At 37.4% G+C, this 22,606-nt stretch overlaps 1 protein-coding gene across 2 annotated transcripts in view; it reads left to right on the top strand.

Moving 5' to 3' along the window:
• Positions 1-8,174: 8,174 nt before the first annotated feature.
• The window catches only part of ADAMTS6 (ADAM metallopeptidase with thrombospondin type 1 motif 6), a 346,891-nt gene continuing 332,459 nt past the window's right edge, over positions 8,175-22,606 (top strand). The window contains exons 1-3 of one of the 2 annotated variants that reach the window (XM_033179690.1): positions 8,176-8,934; positions 16,426-16,800; positions 19,223-19,587. In XM_033179690.1, the coding sequence (XP_033035581.1) occupies positions 16,704-16,800; positions 19,223-19,587 (462 nt within the window). In that variant the 5' untranslated portion in view covers positions 8,176-8,934; positions 16,426-16,703. Of the gene's footprint in view, positions 8,935-16,425; positions 16,801-19,222; positions 19,588-22,606 lie in introns of both variants that reach the window. The other variant, XM_033179691.1, reaches the window with a different exon arrangement.

Below are 22,606 nucleotides of genomic sequence, written 5' to 3'. Positions count from 1 at the left end.
CTTAAATTTATTAGTTTTCTAAAGACTCCTCTAACTTTTTTAGGAGGGTGTGACTATAGCGTTTGCTGTCAACTCTATTCTGCCCATAATCTTCATTTCTTAATTAAATGAAGAAAGGAAAGAAAAGCTGGAGGGAATGAATGATGGGAAACCTGGGTCCCCTGAGGAAGGATCTCACTACACTACCGACAATTTATGCTGTTAATCTTTCTCCCATCCTTCCCCAAGGAGACCTCTGGCCTTTTACCAGAGTAACTGCACTGGGGAAAGGGGAATGATCAGACTTTTCAGGGACTTACTGGATACTGGCTCTGAGCTGACATTGATTCCAGGGGACCCAAAACATCATTGTGATCCTCCAGTTAAAGTAGGGGCTTATGGAGGTCAGGTACTTAATGGAGTTTTAGCTCAAGTCCCCAGGAGTCCAGTGGGTCCCTGTACTCATCCTGTGGTCATTTCCCTAGTGTCAGAATGCATAATTGGCATAGACATACTTAGCAGCTGGCAGAATCCCCACACTGGCTCCCTGACCAGTAGGATGAAGGCTATTATGGTAGGAAAGGCCAAATGGAAGCCATTAGAGCTGCCTCTACCTAGAAAAATAGTATGTCAAAAACAATATTGTAAAAACAAACAAAAACGAATATCACATCCCTGAAGGGAGTGCAGAGATTAGTGCCACCATCAAGGACTTGAAAGACGCAGGGGTGGTCATTCCCACCACATCTCCATTCAGCTCTCCTATTTGGCCTCTACAGAAGAGAGATGAATCTTGGAGAATGACAGAGCATTATCATAAGCTTAACCAAGTGGTGACTACAATTGCAGCTCCTGTGCCAGATGTGGTTTCATTGCTTGAACAAAGTAATACATCTCCTGGTACCTGGTGTGCAGCCATTGATTTGGCAAGTGGCTTTTCCTCCATTCCTGTTTGTAAGACCCATCAGAAGCAATTTGCCTTCAGCTGGCAAGACCAGCAATATACCTTCACTGTCGTACCTCAGGGGTATATCAGCTCTCCGACTTTGTGTCATAATCTTGTTTGCAGAGATCTTGATCACTTTTCCCTTCCGCAGGACATCACACCAGTTCATTACATTGATGACAGTATGTGACTGGATCTAGTGAGCAAGAAGTAGCCAATACACTGGACTTATTGGAGAGACATTTGCATGCCAGGGGATGGGAAATAAATCTAACTAAAATTCAGGGACCTTCTACCTCAGTAAAATTTCTAGTGGTCCAGTGGTGTGGGGCCTCTTGAGATATTCCTTCTAAGGTGAAGGATAAGTTGCTGCATTTGCCCCTTCCTACAACCAAGAAAGAGGGACAACGCCTAGTGGGTCTATTTGGATTTTGGAGGCAACACATTCCTCACTTTGGTGTATTACTCCAGCCCATTTATTGAGTGCCCCAAAAGGCTGCCAGTTTTGAGTAGGGTCCAGAACAGGAGAAGGCTCTGCAACAGGTCTAGGCTGTTGTGAAAGCTGCTCTGCCACTTGGGCCATTTGACCTAGCAGATCCAATGGTGCTTGAGATGTCAGTGGCAGATAGGGATGCTATTTGGAGCCTTTAGCAGGTCCCCATAGGTGAATCACAGCAGAGGCCTCTAGGATTTTGGAGCAAGGACCTGTCATCTTCTGCAGATAAGTATTCTCCTTTTGAGAGACAGTTCTTGGCTGGTAGAAACTAAATGTTTGACTGTGGGTCATCAAGTCACCATGCAACCTAAACTGTCATAAACTCGTGCTTTCTGATCCATCTAGCCATAAAGTGGGGGCATGCACAGCAGCATTCCATCATCAAATGGAAGTGGTATATATGTGATCAGGCTTGAGCAGGTCCTGAGGACACAAGTAAGTTATGTGAGAAAGTGGCTCAAATGCCAATGGTCCCTGCTCTTGCCACCTAGCTCTCTTTCCCCCAGTCTGCACCAATGGCCTCATGGGGAGCTCTCTTTGAACAGTTGAAAGAGGAAGAGAAGACAACGGTCTTGTTTACAGATGGTTCTGCATGATATGCAAGCACCACCCAAAAGTGGACAGCTGCAGCACTACAGCTGCTTTCTAGAACATCACTGACGGACAGTGGTGAAGGGAAATTTTCCCCTTGGGCAGAACTTCGAGCAGTGCACCTGGTTGTGCAGTTTGCATGGAATGAGAAATGGCCAGATGTGCGATTATATACTGATTCATGGGCTGTAGCAAATGGTTTGGCTGGATGGTCAGGGACTTGGAAGAAGCATGATTGGAAAATTAGTGATGAAGAAATTTGGGGAAGAGGTATGTGGATGGACCTCTCTGAGTGGTCAAAAACTATATTTGTATCTCTTGTGAGTGCTCACCAAAGGTGACCTCAGCAAAGGAGGATTTTAATAAGTGGATAGGATGACTTATTCTGTGGACATCACTCAGCCCCTTTCCCCAGCCACCCCTGTCATCACCCAATGGGCCCATGAACAAAGTGCCCATGGTGGCAGGGATGGAGGTTACGCATGGGCTTGGGAACATGGACTTCCACTCACCAAGGCTGACCTGGCTATGACCACTGCTGAGTGCCTGATTTGCCAGCAGCAGAGACTAACACTGAGCCCTTGATATGGTGCCATTCCTTGGGGTGATCAGCCAGCTACTTGGTGGCAGGCTGATTATATTGGACCTCTTCCATCATGGAAAGGGCAGCAGTTTGTCCTTACCAGAATAGACACTTAACTCCAGATATGGGTTTGCCTATCCTGCATGGAATGCCTTGTCCACCATCATAGTATTCTGTATAGCATTGCCTCTGACCAAGGCACATACTTTACGGCTAAAGAAGTGCGGCAGTATGTTCATGCTCTTGGAATTCACTGGTCTTCTCCTTATCATTTTGAAGCAGCTGGATTGATAGAACAGTGGAATGGCCTTTTGAAGTCACAATTACAACACCAACTAGGTTGACAGTACTTTGCAGGGCTGGTGCAGAGTTCTCCAGAAGGCTGTGTATGCTCTGAATCAGTGTCCAATATAAGGTACAGTTTCTCCCATAGCCAGGATTCACGGGTGCAGGAATCAAGGAAGTGGAAGTGGCACCACTCACCATCACCCCTAGTGGCCCATTAGAAAAATTTTTGCTTCCTATTCCCGCGACATTACATTCTGCTGGCCTAAAGGTCTTAGGTCCAGAGTGGAGGGTGCTGCCACCAGGAGACACAGCAATGATTCCATTAAACTGGAAGCTAATATTACCACCCAGACACTTTGGGCTCCTCCTACCAGGCTAAGAAGGGAGTTACAGTGTTGCCTGGGGTGATTGACCCAGACTATCAAGATGAAATCAGTCTACTACTCATCTTGAAATCAGTCTACTCTTCCTTACCTCCATTAGGTAAGGAAGAGTATGTATAGAATACAGGAGATCCCTTAGGGCCTCTCTTAGTATTACCATGCCCTGTGATTAAGGTCAATGGGAGACTACAACAACCCAATTCAAGCAGGACTAAAAATGACTCAGACCCTTCCAGAATGAATGTTTGGGTTACTCTACCAGGTACAAAACCACGACCTGCTGAGGTGCTTGCTGAAGGCACACAGAATACAGAATGAGTAGTAGAAGAAGGTTGTCATGAGTACCAGCTATGACCACCGTTACCAGTTGCAGAAACAAGGACTGTAATTTTCATGAGTATTTCCTCCTTATTTTATTAAGAACATGTTTATACATGTATACAATTGTACTAAGAAAATATCTTCATTTTCCTTTTTCCTTTATCGTGTGGCATAAAATTTATTGACTTCATATCAGCATTTAAGTGGCAACTTTATGTAATAGCAGTTAAAGGATTAGTGTGCTTCCGGTTTTACAAAGGATAGAGATAGCTGTATTATGTTAGGCATAATTATGACCTCATTATTGTCTTTATTTGAAGATTATGTATGATTTCAGGAGATGTGTATGAGTTCAAGTTGGCAAAAGGTAGACGTCTGATGGTTAATGTTGAGTGTCAACTTGATTGGATGGAAGGATGCAAAGTATTGTTCCTGGATGTGTCTGTGAGGGTGTTGTCAAAGGAGATTAACATTTGAGTCAGCAGACTGGGAAAGGAGGACCCACCCTCAAGCTGGGTGGGCACAATCTAATCAGCTGCCAGCATGGCTAGAATAAAAAGCAGGCAAAAGAACGTGGAAGTACTAGACTGACTGAGTCTTAGAGCCTCATCTTTCGTGCTGGATGCTTCCTGCCCTCAAACATCGGACTCCAAGTTCTTCAGCTTTTGGACTCTTGGACCTATACCAGTAGTTTGCCAGGGGCCCTTGGGCCTTTGGTCACAGACTGAAGACTGCACTGGCACCTTCTCTATTTTTGAGGTTTTGGGACTTGGACTGGTGTCCTTGCTTCTCAGCTCGCAGATGGCCTATTGTGGAACTTCACCTTATGATCGTGTGAGTCAATACTCCTTAATAAAGTCCCCTTCATATATACATCTGTCCTATTAGTTCTGTCCCTCTAGAGAACCCGGACTAATATAGCTTCTGTTTTTTTGGTTTTTGAGATATATACATATAAACAAATTTCTTCCCTCCCCGATTTCCATTTATTTCATCTCTGGTTTCCTGAATGGGGTTCACTTAAGTATATTAGTTTTCTAAAGACTGCTAGCGTTTTTTTTTTTTTTTTTTAGATGTGACTAAGGAGTTTCCTATCAACTCTATTCTGCCCATAATCTTCATTTCTTAATTAAATGAAGAAGGAAAAGAAAAGCTGGAGGGAAAAGTTTGAAAGAGAAAAAAATTGGTCTCTATAATAATTTTCAAGAATTTTTATTGCAACTAAAATTCTTTCAGTGTTTATGAAGAAAAAAATGGATGGGTATAGTACATACATTTCCATGGTAACAGAAGTGTTAAATTCAAGATATTTGTATTTAAATATCTTGTATTTAAATATCTTGTATTAATTTAAGTATCTTGTATTAACATGGTAAGATATACCTGTAATCCCAGCACTTTGGGAGGCCCAGACAGGTGGATCACGAGGTCAGGCGATTGAGACCATCCTGGCTAACACGGTGAAACCCCGTCTTTACTAAAAATACAAAAAATTAGCCGGGCGTGATGGCGGGCGCCTGTAGTCCCAGCTACTCTGGAGCCTGAGGCAGGAGAACGCGGGTCAACCCTGGAGGCGGAGCTTGCAGTGAGCCGAGATCGTGCCACTTCACTCCAGCCTGGGTGACAGAGCGAGACTCTGTCTCAAAAAAAAAAAAAAAAAAAAAACTTAGCTGGGAATGGTGGTTCATGCCAGTAGTCTCAGCTAAAGTATGTATTTTTTTATTAGTCAATTTAAGTAAGTAAATAGATAATAAAATAAAAATTTAAAAGAGACTTAAGAGAATGGCGGTTACACGGGACAGTTCACTTGTGAAAATTCATTAGACTGAACACTTGTCATCAAACTATATAATTATTTATGCATTTTTCTGCATGAATATTTTACCTCAATTAAAAGTTCATTAAAAAAGAGATCAAGCCATTGCAATGTATGGATCTTGAGTCTAATAAAAGAGGCATTTTTTAAAGCCCTTTTTGCAATTGGGACATCTGAGTACAATATGTGATGACATGAAAGAGTTACTAATTTTTTTTTTTTTTTTTTGAGGCAGAGTCTCGCTCTGTCGCCCAGGCTGGAGTGCAGTGGCGCGATCTCGGCTCACTGCAAGCTCCGCCTCCCGGGTTCACGCCATTCTCCTGCCTCAGCCTCCTGAGTAGCTGGGACTACAGGCGCCCGCCACCGCGCCCGGCTAATTTTTTGTATTTTTGGTAGAGACGGGGTTTCACCATGGTCTCGATCTCCTGACCTTGTGATCCGCCCGCCTCGGCCTCCCAAAGTGCTGGGATTACAGGCTTGAGCCACCGCGCCCGGCCAAGAGTTACTAATGTTTTAAGAATAATAGTGGTGTGTATTTATTTTTTAGTCCTTTTATTTTAGAAATACAGGGAAATACTTAATGGATGAAATGAAATGATATCGAGGTTGACTTCATACAGTAGGGTTGATGGAACAACTAATGGGAATACATAATAGATGAAACAAAGTTGGTCACACTTGAACACTTGAAACTGGATAATGGCAGCATGAGTGTTCATTATAGTGGTTTTTTTTTTACATTTGTATATGTTTGAAATTTTCTGCAATGCAGTAAAAATATTTACACAAACATATATATATACACACACATATATGAAGTTAAATTGACAGTTCACCATTTCCCACCCTAATCAATTTTCACCAGTTGTTCACAGTATTCTTGACCCAATCACTTGGAGACAGAATCTGCTGGAAAAGTTTCATTACTCTGTTTAGACACAGGATGGCACTCTTTGAATAAGTAATTAGCCAAAGTCCACTCCCACTAAGTAAGCTCCTCTACAAGCTGCTACTTTTTAGGGCAGTTTATCTTAGTTGAGGGTAAAATCTTTTCAGAGAGCTTATATAGATATTTACTGCTCATACCTTTATTTTGTGTGTGTGTGCTGGCTGTCCCTATTTACTGCCAGTACTTGAAAAATTAAGGAAGGTTAAGGTTCAAAACTATTTAAATAGTCATTTGATGCCTACTTTTCTTATTTTTGGTGTTTACAATTATTGCTATATTTTGCTACCTCATATATTTCACATATATGTACACACACATATGTACACATACAAATACACATACATACATACATATGAATCATCTTTATTTAAAACTCAGGGCCAACTATTGAACAGATTTCTACATTTTAAATGGCATTTAGCCAAATACTACTGATTAACGTCAGGATGAGGACTATTGACTGTGGACAGATGCTTTCCACTTTCAACCCTTGAAGAATTGAAATAACTGTATTCTTGGACGTTCTCGGTCTGATTCATGCCTCCTTTTAGCCAACTATTCATAGATTCACCAGAAGAATTACACCTACTACCTCCGGCGTAGGAAGAAAAAAAAAAAAAATCAAATGGGCAATAATGTTAGCAGAAGCTTGAAATTTAAGAGCCGGTGTTCGGAAAGATCATTCTTCCTACCCCCTTCCCCTTGGTCCAATTCTCCTTTCTGGTTCTGGCCATCGGAAATCGACTTGGCATTAACTAAGGACTGGAATTTCAAGGCGTCAATTTTCCCCTGCCCCCAACCTCGGAAACTCTTAAACAGCTCCCTATTCTACACTCAATGGTAGAGACAGATAAATGATGCAGCAGATTACACCGTTGAAAGGCAACATTTGTCCTGAGCTATTTTCACATTTTTTCCTGTTTCCGATGTATGTGCCAGACTTTGTTTGCTTGCTTAGGGCATGGAAAACACTGGGCATTTTCTCCCCAGTGGCAGGTTTCTCTCAGCAAATGAAAGTGAAAGTGCTACATTGTAGCGGTATTTTATCCTTAAAGTCTGGACTGGTAGCTGGTGTGTGGGGGGAGGGAGGGTGGGCTTGGAAAGCTTGAAGAACCAGTTTTGAGGTTTTGTTTGTTTATCTTGAGATCACAGCAGGGTTCCTGTTTTTTTCCCTTTTTTTTTTTTTTTGGTGGGGGGCGGGGGTGGGAGGGAGGTCCTATTTCGGATTTATTTTCATTTGGGCATCATTGAAGTTTCATTCAATGGACTGACTTTAAAAAAATACACTCCACTTGTGGCTTTTCCCGGTTGCACTTTAAAACACCATCCAGTCTCACCCTCATCTGGAAATAATGCAAGCTTCTCTCTTCCCCCGCTCCCTCCTCCCCTACATTTTTTTTTTTAAAGCTCCACATAACCTGAAGTCGATAATCAGATGGAAAATGTGCTGGTATTGGTTTACTTTAGTTTACTTTTCTTTTTGGTGCTAACCTTACTTGCTGAAGTATGTATAAAACACAGGCATTTTGTACACTTGTAGCTACTGAGGCTTGATGTCTGCCTGTTCCGCGAATCTAAGCTTTAAGTTTCCTCAGAGGCACTGTTTACGTGCAAGTTTTAACATTTTGATTGTGTGGAGTTCAAAAATAAAATTACACAGAGAATGACACCAGAGATCTTAACAGTGACATTAGTCCATCTAAAGTCATTCATCCTTCTCCCTCCCCCTTCCTTTTTCCAAGAAACAACTAATAGCAAACCAGGCTAGAATTTCTAAGAGAGTTTAGAGGAGGAGGAGGAAAAGAGGCGGAGTGAGATAGGAGAGAGGTTAGAGAGGCCAGAATTTCTCTCATTCACAGTGTGGAAAAGTTGACATTGTCTAAGCCCTTCTGAATGGCTGGTAGTTGGTTACCCCGATTGTACCTCTACCTCCCCTCCCCCTCCACGTGACGACCCAGGACACATGCGCACCCGACGCAGCCCAGGCACATCTGCAGACTGACGTCAGTGTGCTCTGCCTCCGAGGAAAAGCTGCCAAAATTTTCTCCTGCTGCAATTCAAGTTGGCTGGGGGCCGGTAGTGAGATCTAGGGCTACTTCAACAAAACTTTGCTGCCCTTCCTGCTCCTCTTGTCTTCTTTTCTCCTGATACCTTTTGATGCTCTGCACATGTTATTTGCATAGCAAAGGCACTAAGCTTTCCAGGAAGAGAGGGCACCACTTCCACCCCCAATAAGTCTTTTTTCCCGTCTTTTCTTTCTTTTCCTTTCCTTTTTTGGGGGGTGGGGAGGGAGAGAAAGGGGGTTTGCAAAGGCAGCATCTCAGAGTGATAGCCTAGATGTATTGAAGGCATCTCTTATTCTGCCAAATCGGAAAGTCAGTTCTCTAAAGCCCGGGTTAGCCAGACCATAGGGTTTTATTCTGGCTGCAGAATAACTGACTGGTGTGGCTTTGCAAAGGGGGGCAAAAAATTAAAAAAAAAAAATTAAAAAAAGTTAGAGAGGAGAAGGGAGTACGTGAGTCGTCCAGTGCAATCTCTATTGTCTGAAACTTACTTTTTATCAGAATTTGAAGATGAAAACGGTAAGGAAGACTTAACAATATTCAATGAAGCTTTTTTTTTTTTTTTTTAAACCAACAACTTGTGCTTTGCTTGTCTTCCGAATAACGCTTAGAAAACTTTTTTTCTGTGTGTGTGTTTTGGTTTTTTTTTTTTCTTTTTCTTTTTCTTTTTTTTTTAAATGGCAATGAGTGAGCTTGACTGAACTCATTTTACAAATAGATATCTTTTTAACTCCAGACTTGTCGGGGGTTGTAGAATTCTGGGACTTGCAATTATTTTATGATGGAAAAAATACGTTTATTTTATGAATATACATACATGTTTTGTGAAGTGGACTTGATTATGATTATTGTAATCTTTTAACTGATCACCAAATAGTAATCCGGAAGGTAATAATGATGTGTGTGTTTTAAATTGATTTCCAGTTTTCTTAAAGAAAAGTCTTCTGCATTTTGTAGTTTCATGTCAGTGTCGTAAGTCTTCAGACAAGTGCATATTTTATGCTTGGACTCAGAGGGTAGCATTAATGTGCTAGCTGTAGCCCCGATGCTCTAGGACATGTTAAGCTCTTAATAGGCTAATCAAAGAGATGGAAGCGTGTGTTTTTGATTTACTTTTGGCCACTTGAGACGTGCTAGACTCATAACCCTCCGGAGCCTTGTTTATCGGGGTATGTCTGTATATATGGTGTATGGGACCAAAGTTCAGGGATTGAGGAGGGAGAGCGAGAGTGCGAGAATGGGGTATTGGAAAGCCTCTTTCTGATAATATGTGCTACAATTCCTGTCTTTGATGCTTTCTTTCCTTGTACTAGAGGAAAAGTGAGCGAGAGATTGAGAAAGCGCACTGAGAGGGAACAAGAGAGTGAGTTTCTTACTCTTGTTTTTATTTGAGCTGCCGGTGCAACGCGTTTGGGCCAGATGCCAACTGTCTGGGTCACACGCGTTTTATCCAAATAGATTTAGCGCTGCTGTCTGGAAATGGGCTGCTGAATGTTAACTTTAGGATCAACTCAACCAGGGCAGCTCAGACTGTTACCCTCTGTCTGGGCGAAGTGGAATGGTGGGGACGGGGGGAGGTGAGGGTGTGCAGAGCAGAGAGAAAAAGGGAAACTGAACCATTGCTTGGAACTTTAAAAAAGACACTTGAGTGTGATTTTCAACATATTCTTTTTATGTTCAGATGTCGTGGACTAATTTTCTGTTCTTTTTTCTTTCTTTTTTAGTTTTTGTTAATTAGACTGAAATGTTTAGATGTGGGAATGACAGTTTTCAGAATTCATGACAGGAAAAGAAATGTAACACAAACTTCGTGTAGTTGAAAGAAATTAAGAAAATTAATTTTGGAGATAATTGTTTTCTTGTGTTGCAGCAAAGTGGTAGCTGCAGTCTAGTTTATGTTAATTTTGTGCTTAAATGTGATCATTAGTGTTTTGAATTTTTGAAGAATAGCATTTAGAGGCAAATACGTTGATTTCAAACAAGTCAAATTCATTCATTTGCCACAACATTTGCCACAAATGGCTGCAAATGAAATCTGTGTAGTGGTCTTAATATTTTTGTGATTCCCAAGAAGAAAAACTTCTAGCCTCACGACTTAAAATACTGTAATATTCCTCATGTCTGATTCCAGTACCTGTAAGATTAATTCCTACTCTGGTCTACTCTTAGCACTTCCTCTTTCTTTCCTTAGTAACCACTAGTAGTTACTAGGATGGGTCTTGATGCCAAATCTTATCAAGTTTGTGACTTTAGTGAGTGAATGAAGGGAGTTACCATATTGAGAGTTAGTTGACAGCATATTTGGAATATGTGTTGGGGGTAGTGGGGAGAAAAAGAGGGGAAGAGGTGGATAGCTCTCTTGCTTCTGCCAAAAAACATGGTTGATTATCAAGCTAACCTCAAGAGAAAAAACTTGTAATACAGATAATGTGTATTTACTTGCTATCTGGAAAAAAGTGTGAGACTACATGTAATTTAGGGCTTGAGTTTTATAAATCATGGATTGTGTTTTTCTTTTAGCTCGTTTGCTTTTCTTGATAGATGTGTTTTGGGTAATCTATGTGTTTAGTTTCACCTTTCCTTGGAAACCAATCTCACAAATTTTATAAATGACCTGGAAACCTTTATACTTAGAGCCTAATTGTGTCCTTAGCATACAGTAGGTGATAATAAATATTTGTTGAGAGAATACATGGAAAATGAAAGAAGTTAATTTTCATATATAAAAATTAAATACCTGAAATGAGCATGGTATTGTTGTTTCTTCCATGGAGATCAAATCAGCCTTAAATAAATAACCAGAGTTAAGATGGATGAAAGAAGTTGAGAAGAACGTTATGCATGTTCTTTAGCTTCATAATAATAGTTCACAAGAGGAAATTATTACCTTGGCTACTCCCAGATCACTTGAGTGGGAAGTAAAGATGATAGAGGAAAAAAGACAAGTAATACCCTCCAACCAGGGCAGACTACTGAGGAAATCACTATAGTGCAAGTTGTGTGATCTTTTTTCTTCTTAGGTAGTGTAGCTTTGATCCATGGAAGCAGGTAAATGATCCCTTAACTTTACTGCCTGGTGCATTTATGTTAGGGAAAAAAGCGTACGTGAAATCAAAGTGAAATGGATGTTTTGGTTCTGTTTTCAAATTTAGAGTAGTTATAAGTATCATTATCAAGACCGAAGTTCTTTACTCCTTGCTGTAAAAGACAATATAACTAGTTGATTGACTCCATCATCATATCTAACTTATTTCACATTTTTGAGGGAAAGGGGAACATGAAACTATTTTTGAAGGAAGGCCTTTGAAGAGTGATGTTAGATAATGAAGGAGGGCTAATATTATTTAGCTTAAAGTGAAGTACAGAGACACTTTACATCATATGTAATCTAATCTCTTAACAAGTCTTTGTGAGATAGACATCAGTATCATGGTTTTATAGATGAGAAAGCAGATGCAGAGAGGTTAAGTAACTGGGGGTCAGGCCAGGACTCAAAGCCTTTGTGATTTCCACAACATAATGATGTTTCTGCTATACAATTTAAAAGGTCAATGCATTGTAATTTTTGGACAACTCTTTAGTATTTTAATGTTAGTCTGAACTTTGTAAACTATATCTGGAAAAGTCACAGGCTCTACATATTTATGGTGTCCAGATTAACCTCCCCACCAGGTGTCAGAAAGTGGGTTAACTCATTCACTTTTATTTTGTAGGGGACTAAGAGTCGTTAGATTTGTTAATTGTGTTGATTTTAGTTAAATTCTTTTTTTTTTTGTTTTGTTTTTTGTTTTTGAGACGGAGCCTCGCTCTGTCACCCAGGCTGGAGTGCAGTGGTGCCATCTTGGCTCACTGCAGCCTCCACTTCCCATGATCAGGTGATTCTCTTGCCTCAGCCCCCTGAGTAGCTGGGATTACAGGTGCGCACCACCACACCTGGCTAATTTTGTATTTTTAGTATATTCAAGGTTTTGAAATGTGGGCCAGGCTGGTCTCAAACTCCTGACCTCAGGTGATCCGCCCGTCTCAGCCTCCCAAAGTGCTGGGATTATAGGTATGAGCCACCATGCCTGACCAATTCTAGTTGAATTCTATCTAGACTAATTTACTTAATGTTAAGTTTCTTAACTGAGCACTGGAGGCAAAAAAAAAAAAAAAAAAAAAAAAAAGAAAAGAGGGAGCAAGGGAGCGATAAAGGAAAAAGAAACTCACATGCCAGCTATTGTAACTAGTGTTGGAACCAAGACTATAACTGGTTTGTTTAACTTCAAAGCTCCTGCTTTTTCAACTATGCACCAATGCCTTTTTTACTGCAAATCCTTAAATCATACAGTAGTCTACTTCTGGCCAAATAGGTATTACTTTTTTTTCCTCAATGCTACTGGCTTAGTTAACTTGGGCATTTACAGGAGAATAAGTAAGAGTGAAGATTATGAAACTGTAACAATTTATAAAAAGAGCAGGACATTTCTCAAGCGGGAAAAATAGTTACTCCCTAAATCCAGTCAACTGTATTGTAAGTTTCTCAGTAGTTTCAAAACCCAGAAAAATAGGAGAAAAAGGGATGAATGATTCAATCAAATCTATCTCCATTGCTAGAAAATTAACTCAAATGTGTTAAGTATATGTTCTTTAAAGGAAGATTATAATCTAAACTATATGAGGGACTCATTTAATGTCAGATTTTATTACTCAAAACACTCCAGTGATTTAAAAAATTAAAACAATGAGAATGAATGTTGTTCATGAGGCAACAATTATAATTTTAATATTACATGGGAAAGTTTAGAGGATGGAATCTGTATTTAAGTAGGTTGAAAACCAAGATAATGGAATTCTTTTTATTGCTGTTATTGAATAATGGTATAACTTAATCTCTCTAAAATTTTTTACCTGAGAAAGGATATATAGTACCTGCTATCTTGCCTAAATTAGTGTAGAAGTAATTTCGAGAAGAAACAATGACTGTATGTGAAGTTGTTAAAAACTATTCACATTAACTAAACAATACCATTTATAAATATCTTGGCCGGGCACAGTGGCTCATGCGTGTAATCCCAGCACTTTGGGAGGCCAAGGCGAGCGGATCAGGAGGTCAGGAGAGCAAGACCATCCTGGCTAACACAGTGAAACCTCGTCTCTATTAAAAAAAAAAAAAATACAAAAAATCAGCTGGGCACAATGGCACGCACCTATAATCCCAGCTACTCAGGAGGCTGAGGCAGGAGAATCACTTGAACCTGGGAGGCGGAGGTTGCAGTGAGCCAAGATCGTGCCACTGCACTCTAGCATGGGCAACAAGAGTGAGACTCCATCTCAAAAAAAAAAAAAAAAATCTTATTTGACATTGGTTGTTATTAACTGCTATTGACTGTTTAAATTTGAGTGCCTTAAACTGAAAGTGTGATGTAATACAAAGAATTTAGAGTTTAGAATCAGACAACCTTGTGTGAATCTGGGCTCTACTGTTTTATACCTGTCTGACCAGTGAGCTTCAGCTTCTTTATTTATGAATTGGTGGCTTTATTAGTAATCAATTGCTGTGTAACAAATTACCACAAACTTAGTGAGTTAAAACAATACACATTTATTATCACACAGTTTCTCTGGGTCAGGAATCTAGGGATTGTGTCCTCAGCTTTAGTGTATCTCACGAGGCTACAAAGTGTTGCCAAGGACTAGGGTCTTTACAGAAGGCTTGACTGGGGAAGAACCTGTTTCTAAGCTCACCTATTACTGAATAGGATTTAGTTTCTTGCATACTGTCGGACTGAGGGCCTTAGTTCCTTGTTAGTGATATCAGAGGCTGCTCTCAGTTTCTTCAATGTGGGCCTCACCAAATGACAGCTTGCTTCAGCTGAACCAATTAGGGAAAGATGTGGCTGGCAGGATGGAAGTCAGAATCTTTTTTATGTAATAATGAAGTGATATCCTCTCAAAGTTGAGATATTCTATTGGTTAGAATCAAATTAAGAGGAGGGGAACAAGGGAATGGATATGAGGAAGCCAGATTATTATTATGGGCTCATCAGAGTCTACTCTACCACTGGGGCAGAGTATATTTACTTCACAAGATTGTTTTGGAGATTAAAAGAAGCAATATATATTTAAAGTTTTTTATTTTTGGTCTGATCTTAAACTACCTTTCTGGTTATTACCTGTTTTTTGTTTTTTTTTTTTTTCCACAGGAACAAAATTTGCTATTGCTATTATTACTAATATTGTTTACTATTTCCCTTTTTTTTTTTCTGGTTATCTAGACTTTGTGGAATGCATTTCTTCTATTTGTAATGATTACCTCCAGCAATTTGATTTGTAAAATTATATTCGTCTTCCAGGATCTGTCTGAAATGCTGCTTTTTCCATAAACATTCCTTGATCAATTCTTCTCTGACCCAGAAGTCATCTCCCTCATCTGATCTCCCACAACAACTTTGCACAACCTTATCATGGCATTCGTCAGTCTGCCTTACACTTTTCCTTGTTGTTTAGATTATGAGCTCCCCAAGGGCAAGGATTGAATCTTAATCTTTTCTGTTTCCCTTAATCCTTTTCTGTATTCTGATGTTGTTATAACATCATCTTTTTAACATAGTAGGACAATATTTGTTGATTAATGAATTAGCTTTTCCAAGGCTTAGCAGTTTAATAACTTGTAGAGACAGATGTAAGGAATTTTAAATGGCTGTTGTTGTTTTATATGTTGTATATACCAATATTTCTAGCACCGCAGGGAATGAAGTGTTTCACATAAGTTAATTTTACAGGTAACTACAAATACTTTTTATATGCCTAAAGTGATTTTATTTTAACCATGTATTTAAATTCATTTATTCATTCTTTTACTCATCCATTTTTTTCAACCAACAAATATATATTAAGTATTTATTATGTGAAAATTTTATGTATTAGGGATTTGGAATGAAAATCTTTCTAATATCTTTTGTGTACTTTCCTAACTTATTAACAGTAACATATCTTATTAAAAGCATTTATCTTCTTATTTTGGACTCAGGCATAGTATTATGAATGTCAGATATTGAGCTATATAACAGTTATACATACAATAGGAACTGTTAAACTATGTAAGACCCATTTGCCTCTACCCCAAACTATATTACTTTGGGGTTCTAAAACTAACATTTTAGTTTTTTATCCTTTTTTTGGGTCACAGTTTTGCTGTTTATGGCTAGTTTTTAGTCTCTTAGTTATTTTCTTCTTCTGATCTGCTGTATCCCGGGAAATCAGGCAGCCAAATATGCTATTCTGTATCAAGTGTGAATGAAGACTCTGAGTGAGGTTGTTAGTTGAAAGTAAAGTACATGAGATAGGACTTGAAATCTGTTGTAATACTTGAAATGAAGTTTTAAAAATTTCTTTTAAGTTACATTCCAGAGAGTTGAAATTGACTCATGAGTTGCCTTGTAAGTCACATAAGACTTCCAAGTAAAGTCAAGGGTTATAGTACATATAGTTCAACTTTTTAGAAGTTTAGTTTCTGATACTGTCTTAGTGTTCACAGATGGCTGCTAAATGTCACTGTATTTGTAGATCTGCTTTGTCAGAAAAAAAATGATAGGTGCCTTATAAAGCAACACAATATCTGGATATGAGTGTGTTTAAAAGGCATGTTATGGAATGGGATCACATATTGTTTGTCACTTACATATAATGAACTGAGGTAGTGAAGTCAGCTGACTTTATTTTATCAAAAGGAAGTTAACTCACTGCCCATCATTGTTATCTTCAAAGTTTTTTAAAAAGAATTATGATTTCTCTTTAGATTCCTTATTTGATTATTAAGTAGCTCTGGCATTATGCTGATAACCATTGAGGTCTCTAATTCTGTGTCTAATCTTGTGAATGTTTATTTAGACTATAAAGAATAACAATGGTCTAATTTAACTATATTATTTTGTAGTTATGTCTTTTGGCAAGGATTCAGTACTATATAGGACTTGGATTTTTCCATTCTGGATATTTTTCAGTTAACTTAAATTTTTTTTTTTCTAGGTTAAAAAATGGCCATACTTTAGTAACTAATCAGCCTAATGCTTTGCTTATGAAAACTTTTACCATCATTATTTTTTCATTTTGGATTGAGAAAATGAATCCAGATATAGAAGAAAGTGCAGGATGTTGGATAAAAGTGCCTCTTAAACAGTGGAACATCCAATAACTAATTTACAAGAAGTTTTAAAGAAATAAAATTGTTATGCTTCGATTTTGGTATGGTATTGACTCTTTAGCACATAGGTAGCCCTCAAAAAAATCATCCAGTTTTCTAAATTATGGAAATTTTGTGGAAGACGTTGACCTGGATTTTGAGCCTCATCATGGCTTCATCGGAATTTCATAGTGACCACAGGCTTTCATACAGTTCTCAAGGTAGGATTCTTGCTTTTGAAACTGACACAAAATATTGCTATTAATTGGACAAGAAAAGATTCTGCATATTTAGTTTGGGTGGATAGTTTTTTTTGGGATATGTAGTGATAGGAATAGAGGTCCACTGTGTCAATTCGGTGCTCCTTTCATAAATGTTAAGGGCTATGCGTCGTTTAACTTGTCCTACTAGTATTTAACATCCAGTGGATTTTAGAGTTGACTGGTCTTTCTTGGAAAATGATAGACCCCAGGCCTCGTTCTTCTGAAACTTAAACTTTAATAAGCTTGTTCATGACTAGAGCTTTTGGGCAAGGACATGTTCAAAAAAATCCAAACATGTATGCTGTGAAAGAAGAAACCAGATAAATTATGATACAGGACCCTTTTAAGATGGACCCTTGGTGAAAAAATACTTTTCCAAACCTAAGAATTCTGATCTAAAGACTAGAATCTGAGTATAAGAGTGAGAACTGTAAGAAGCGCAGGTTTTCATGTTCTAATCTTTATAATTTTAATCTATAGAATTGAGCCTTATATCATAGAAATGATCTTAATAAAGCAGGCCCAGGAGTAAATGTCATTTTGCTTTCCATGGACCAGTCCAGTCCATATAGAATTATTGAAAGGCATACCTTTTGGATTTCCCTCCCATGAATACATAGTAACAGATAATTTTTTGGTGCCGATGAACCAGATTTTCAAGACTATTACAGATTGATGTATGTGTCTAGAAGTCTGTGTTAAAAAGTGTGGCTCTCAGAGTAAATCCATGAAGCCGTGACATTTAGTATGAACTCTATTTATAAGAAGTGAAATAAACACTGTCTTTTAATTTATTTACCATTTGGTTATGGTTTTATGGGAGTTTATATTAGTGGGTAAACTCCATGTGTAGATACTGAGGCAAATAAGCAGACATTTGGTTTCCCTTAGTGGTAAATCTAGCTGAAAGAAGGTACGGCTAAGAAGGTAGGTGGATAATATTTAGTACATCTAAATGAGGAAAATATGTCTAAAAGTTATCTGAAATTTTAGTCAAGCTGTTTTTAAAATAGCTTTATTGAGATATTACTACACATACCATGTAATTCACCCATTTAAGGTGTATAAATTCAGTGGTTTTTAGTATTTTCAGCATTGTACAACCATCACGGTAACCTATTTTATTTTATTTTATCTTATTTTAATTTTTGGCACTAGTGTCATCGCCACCATAATCAATTTTAGAACATTTTCATCACTCCAAAAAGAAGCCTATACTTCTTAGTGCTCACTCCCAAATTCTCTCCAAACCAGCTTTCACCCCCAGCTGTAGGCAACCTCTAAGCCTTCTGTCCGTAGAGATTTGCCTATTCTGGATATTTCATATAAATGTAATGATATGTGGCATTTTGTGACTTGCTGTTTTACTTAGCATGTTTTAAATGTTAGATAATGAACTTTGATTATGAAGACAGTTGTTATGAAGGTTCATTCATGTCATAGCATGTACCACTACTGCATTCCTTTTTATTGTAAAATAATATTCCATTGTGTGTATATACTACATTTTGTTTATTCATCAGTTGATGGAAATTTGGTTTAATTCCCCTTTTTGAGTACGATGAATAATGCTGGTAAGAGTATTCACATCTAAATTTTTATATGAATATGCATTTTCATTTCTATTGTGTACATACGTGATAGGAGAATTGCTGGATCATATGATTACCTCCATGTTTAAAATTTTGAGGAATTGTCAGGCTGTTTTTCAAAGTGGCTGCAGCATTCTACATTCCTACTGACGATTTTTTTTTTTTTTTTTTTTGAGACGGAGTCTCACTCTGTCGTCCAGGCTGGAGTGCAGTGGCGCAGTCTTGGCTCACTGCAACCTCTGCCTCCCAGGTTCAGGCGATTCTCCTGCCTCAGCCTCCAGAGTAGCTGGGACTACAGGCGTGTGCCACAACGCCCGGATAATTTTTTGTGTTTTTAGTAGAGATGGGGTTTCACTGTGTGATGATTTCTTAAAAAATAATAATTTCTACAAGGCTATAGAGATTCTTTTTTGGATAACTTTCAAAAACAGATTCTATCTGAGCTAAACTCTTTTCTTTTACATATGTGTGCTTTTCATTATTTTTTATTTCAATGTAAAATTTTCATATTTCTTACAGAATTTAGCTCTTAGGATCCATGTTTTAACAGTTAAAAAAATAAAATAGTCTTTCACAAGTAATATTAAAATAATTGCAACTTAACCTTCAGATTTTAAACTTTTCTTTCATTTTTGTTTAATATAACTTTTTTTGTACATACCTCACATATAACGATTCATAGTTTTAACTGACATAGTTGTTGTTTATATTGCTGCTTCTTTGTTCTGTTAAATTTTCTTTTCTTCCATGTGTTTTTTTTCTGGATTCTCTGCCTTGTGATTACAAAGAGGAATTCCTGACTTATCTTGAACAGTACCAGCTAACTATTCCAATAAGGGTTGATCAAAATGGAGCATTTCTCAGCTTTACTGTGAAAAATGATAAACACTCAAGGAGAAGACGGAGTATGGACCCTATTGATCCACAGCAGGCAGTATCTAAGTTATTTTTTAAACTTTCAGCCTATGGCAAGCACTTTCATCTAAACTTGACTCTCAATACAGATTTTGTGTCCAAACATTTTACAGTAGAATACTGGGGGAAAGATGGACCCCAGTGGAAACATGATTTTTTAGACAACTGTCATTACACAGGATATTTGCAAGATCAACGTAGTACAACTAAAGTGGCTTTAAGCAACTGTGTTGGGTTGGTAAGTAGATGCTACAATTTTAAACTTCTGATGGGAAAATAAGTTTGCAATATAAATGTCTTTCCTCAGATTAAAAAATATATATATTATATATATGTGTAGTTTAAGTAGGAAGGTAATAGTTTACATTTTTTTGCTATTTCTGCTGCCTTTGATTTTGATTTTTTTTTTAATAATGTATTGACTTTTCAAATGGCAGCTTTTAAAACTCCATTATTAGAAGAGGAATGAACAAAACTTCAGGTTTCCCTTTGACTTAAGTTTTTCTGTTCAAATAAGATATCTTTTATGCATAAACAAAACTCAGTCATTTTTGAAGAATTTTAGGGTATGTTTGTATGTATGTGTATATTATGGCAGGAAGCCATGACATTGACATTCTTTTTATAATATCTTTCTTTGGTAGGTAACATATCTTAAAATTACTTACGACCTACTTATAGTTACGAGTTCTCGAAGTAGAATCTTTTATACCAGTGTCTATGAGATAATTTTTTATGTATTTATATGAAGATTGATATAAATCTTACTTTACTTAGAAACTGGGTTCTAGGCTGCGTGAGGTGGCTCATGTCTGTAATCCCACTGTTTTAGGAGGCCGTGATGGGCGGATTACTTGAGGCTGGGAAATCAAGACCAGCCTGGGCAACATGGCGAGACCCCCATTTCTAAAAATATATTTTAAAGAAAGAATAGAAAAAAGAAAAGAAAATGGGTTCAAGACTACAGAGTTTATCCTAGGCATTTGAATCCATTCTAGTCTAATGGTAAATACATAGTTCAAAGTTGCACATAGTAATAATTGCAAAACAAAGCAAATTTCCATGCTTTCTCTTCTGTGTTTACCCTGTTCAGGCTAATGTAGATGTTCCATTAAAGCTGTGTCTGTGAAAAGGGTACAAACATTTTGATGCTCAAGGAATATTTTCAGAAACTGTTTTTCTTTTTTATTATAACGTACCCATATTCTCTGTTTCAATATAAAATAACTATAATTCGAGTTGGGTTTAAATAAGTTTTAAGTTTGAAAGGACTATCAAGAACTACACAATGGAGAAAAACATTTCACTGTAGACGTATATAGGAATGTGCTCCAATTGTCTGCTTTCTATCACTGTTAAGTAAAATGAGCCAAAATATTTACTTATCTTGTAAGATTTAGGTTTAATTTCTATAGACAAATTGAGTACACTCATTACTAGTTTCTCTATAAGCAGTGTTAGGACTTTATCTATAAAACAGACTTATCTTTTTGAATAAAATGATCCAAAATGTATTCTAAAACTTCTCATATGTTAAAATGACACACTATTAATTATCATAGAAAAATGCTATTCCTAGTCATTGACTAAGTTATTTACATTTGGCATTAACATTAATTATGCCATTGCTAGTTTTAACAGGGTGATGAAATGAGCAAATTCAAGATTTAGAAAAAAACAAAACAAAACTAATTCCATTGTGGGATTTGAGAGAAGAGTGATTGTAGATATGAAGATAATTTAGAACATGTAGGAGACAATAAGGGCCTATTCAAAGACTATGGCATTGAGAATAAAGAAGATAGAATGAATTTGAACCACATTTTGGGACAAAATTTAAAATATTTGCATCCTATTTTTTCTTTCCTGACATATAATAAGACAGAGAATAGTAGGTAGTTAATAATATTTTTAAAATTGAAATAGAATTGAACTTGTTGTGAGAAACAGGAGAGAAAGCAATTGAAGATGGCTGAGATATCTCTTTTGGATGAAAGTATATATAAATGTTATGAGTTGAGAACGAATGTCAGAGGAGAGCTGGATTGGAGAGGAATTTGAAGAGAATGCCTTTGATATAGCAAATATGAGGAATCTGAATAAATAAAGGTTAAAAATATCTAATGGTATTTGAGAAATATAGCTCTGAAGTTTAGAAAAGAATTCAATTCTGGAAACAGGTAACTTCAGAGCCATTAATATAGGTGACTTTATGAAATTGTGAAACATGCTCTTTGATGACTCAAAAGTGAGAATAAAGTTGAAAATGGAACCTTTTCTACAATGAAGGAGATGACAAAATGTCACCTATTCATCCTTATTGAGACTTTGTCTCTTGTTCTTTCCCTCTGTTAACACCTTTCTATTTTACTTCGTCCCTTATTGACACTGTATGGTCCGTGTTAACTAAGTTTGCTTATTTGATTAAGGGGTGATCTGCCAGGTTTGTCCACTGAAGTTACTATTTTTTCCCTTGATAGTTCCTAAGGAATTTGTGAGCAGGTATTTCACACTTTTACACATCAGTTTTAGTAAACTTTACCTTCATTCTTATTCTGTATAATGTTACTTTTTTTTTTTGAGACAGGGTCTTACTAACTCTTGCCAAGGCTGGAGTGCAGTAGCGTGATCTTGGCTCGCTGCAACCTCCACCTCCTATGGATGTTACATTTTTAATCAAATGGAATATGTAAACAAGTGTTTTTTTTTTTAATTCTACTTTTCAAAGGCCACCACTTTTAATAAATTCTGTGTTTTTAATCATTCTATATAAAATAGTTGTTAATGCAGAGATCATTAGTGTTTTCTACTCCTATCTTCTCACCCATAGTTTTAGTGCTGGGACTCTTGCACCATTCAAAGGACAAAATTCCTAACATTATAGTCTGTCAGTTTCATATAATGTCATATTTTAATTTGCTTTGTATTTGGACCATGGTTTCTTACTCAGGATTTATTTTTTTCTGGAGTTTCTATTTACTTTTACTTTTTCTCTTTGAGAAAAAAGCATAGTTTCTTTATCAAGTGATTTAATATTTTCCAGTTCCTTAGTCCTTATATCTACTGCTTGAAATACTTTCCATTCTTCTTTGGAGGCATTTTTCACGGAGCCATTTAATTAATTTCTTGGGCTAATTTCTTGATGTTAGTTTCTGTAACATCTCTCATTTTGGGGCTTCTTCTTTCCTAAATTAGTTCTACATCTTTCTCTTTCTGAGTTTACATCCTGGTTTTTTTGGAGAATATCTTCAAATAAT

Source organism: Trachypithecus francoisi, unplaced genomic scaffold (assembly GCF_009764315.1).
Source record: "Trachypithecus francoisi isolate TF-2019V2 unplaced genomic scaffold, Tfra_2.0 Lachesis_group2, whole genome shotgun sequence".
NCBI classification, from domain to species: domain Eukaryota; kingdom Metazoa; phylum Chordata; class Mammalia; order Primates; family Cercopithecidae; genus Trachypithecus; species Trachypithecus francoisi.
The sequence above is the reverse complement of the archived record's forward strand: the minus strand, read 5'-3'. Positions and strand labels throughout refer to the sequence as shown.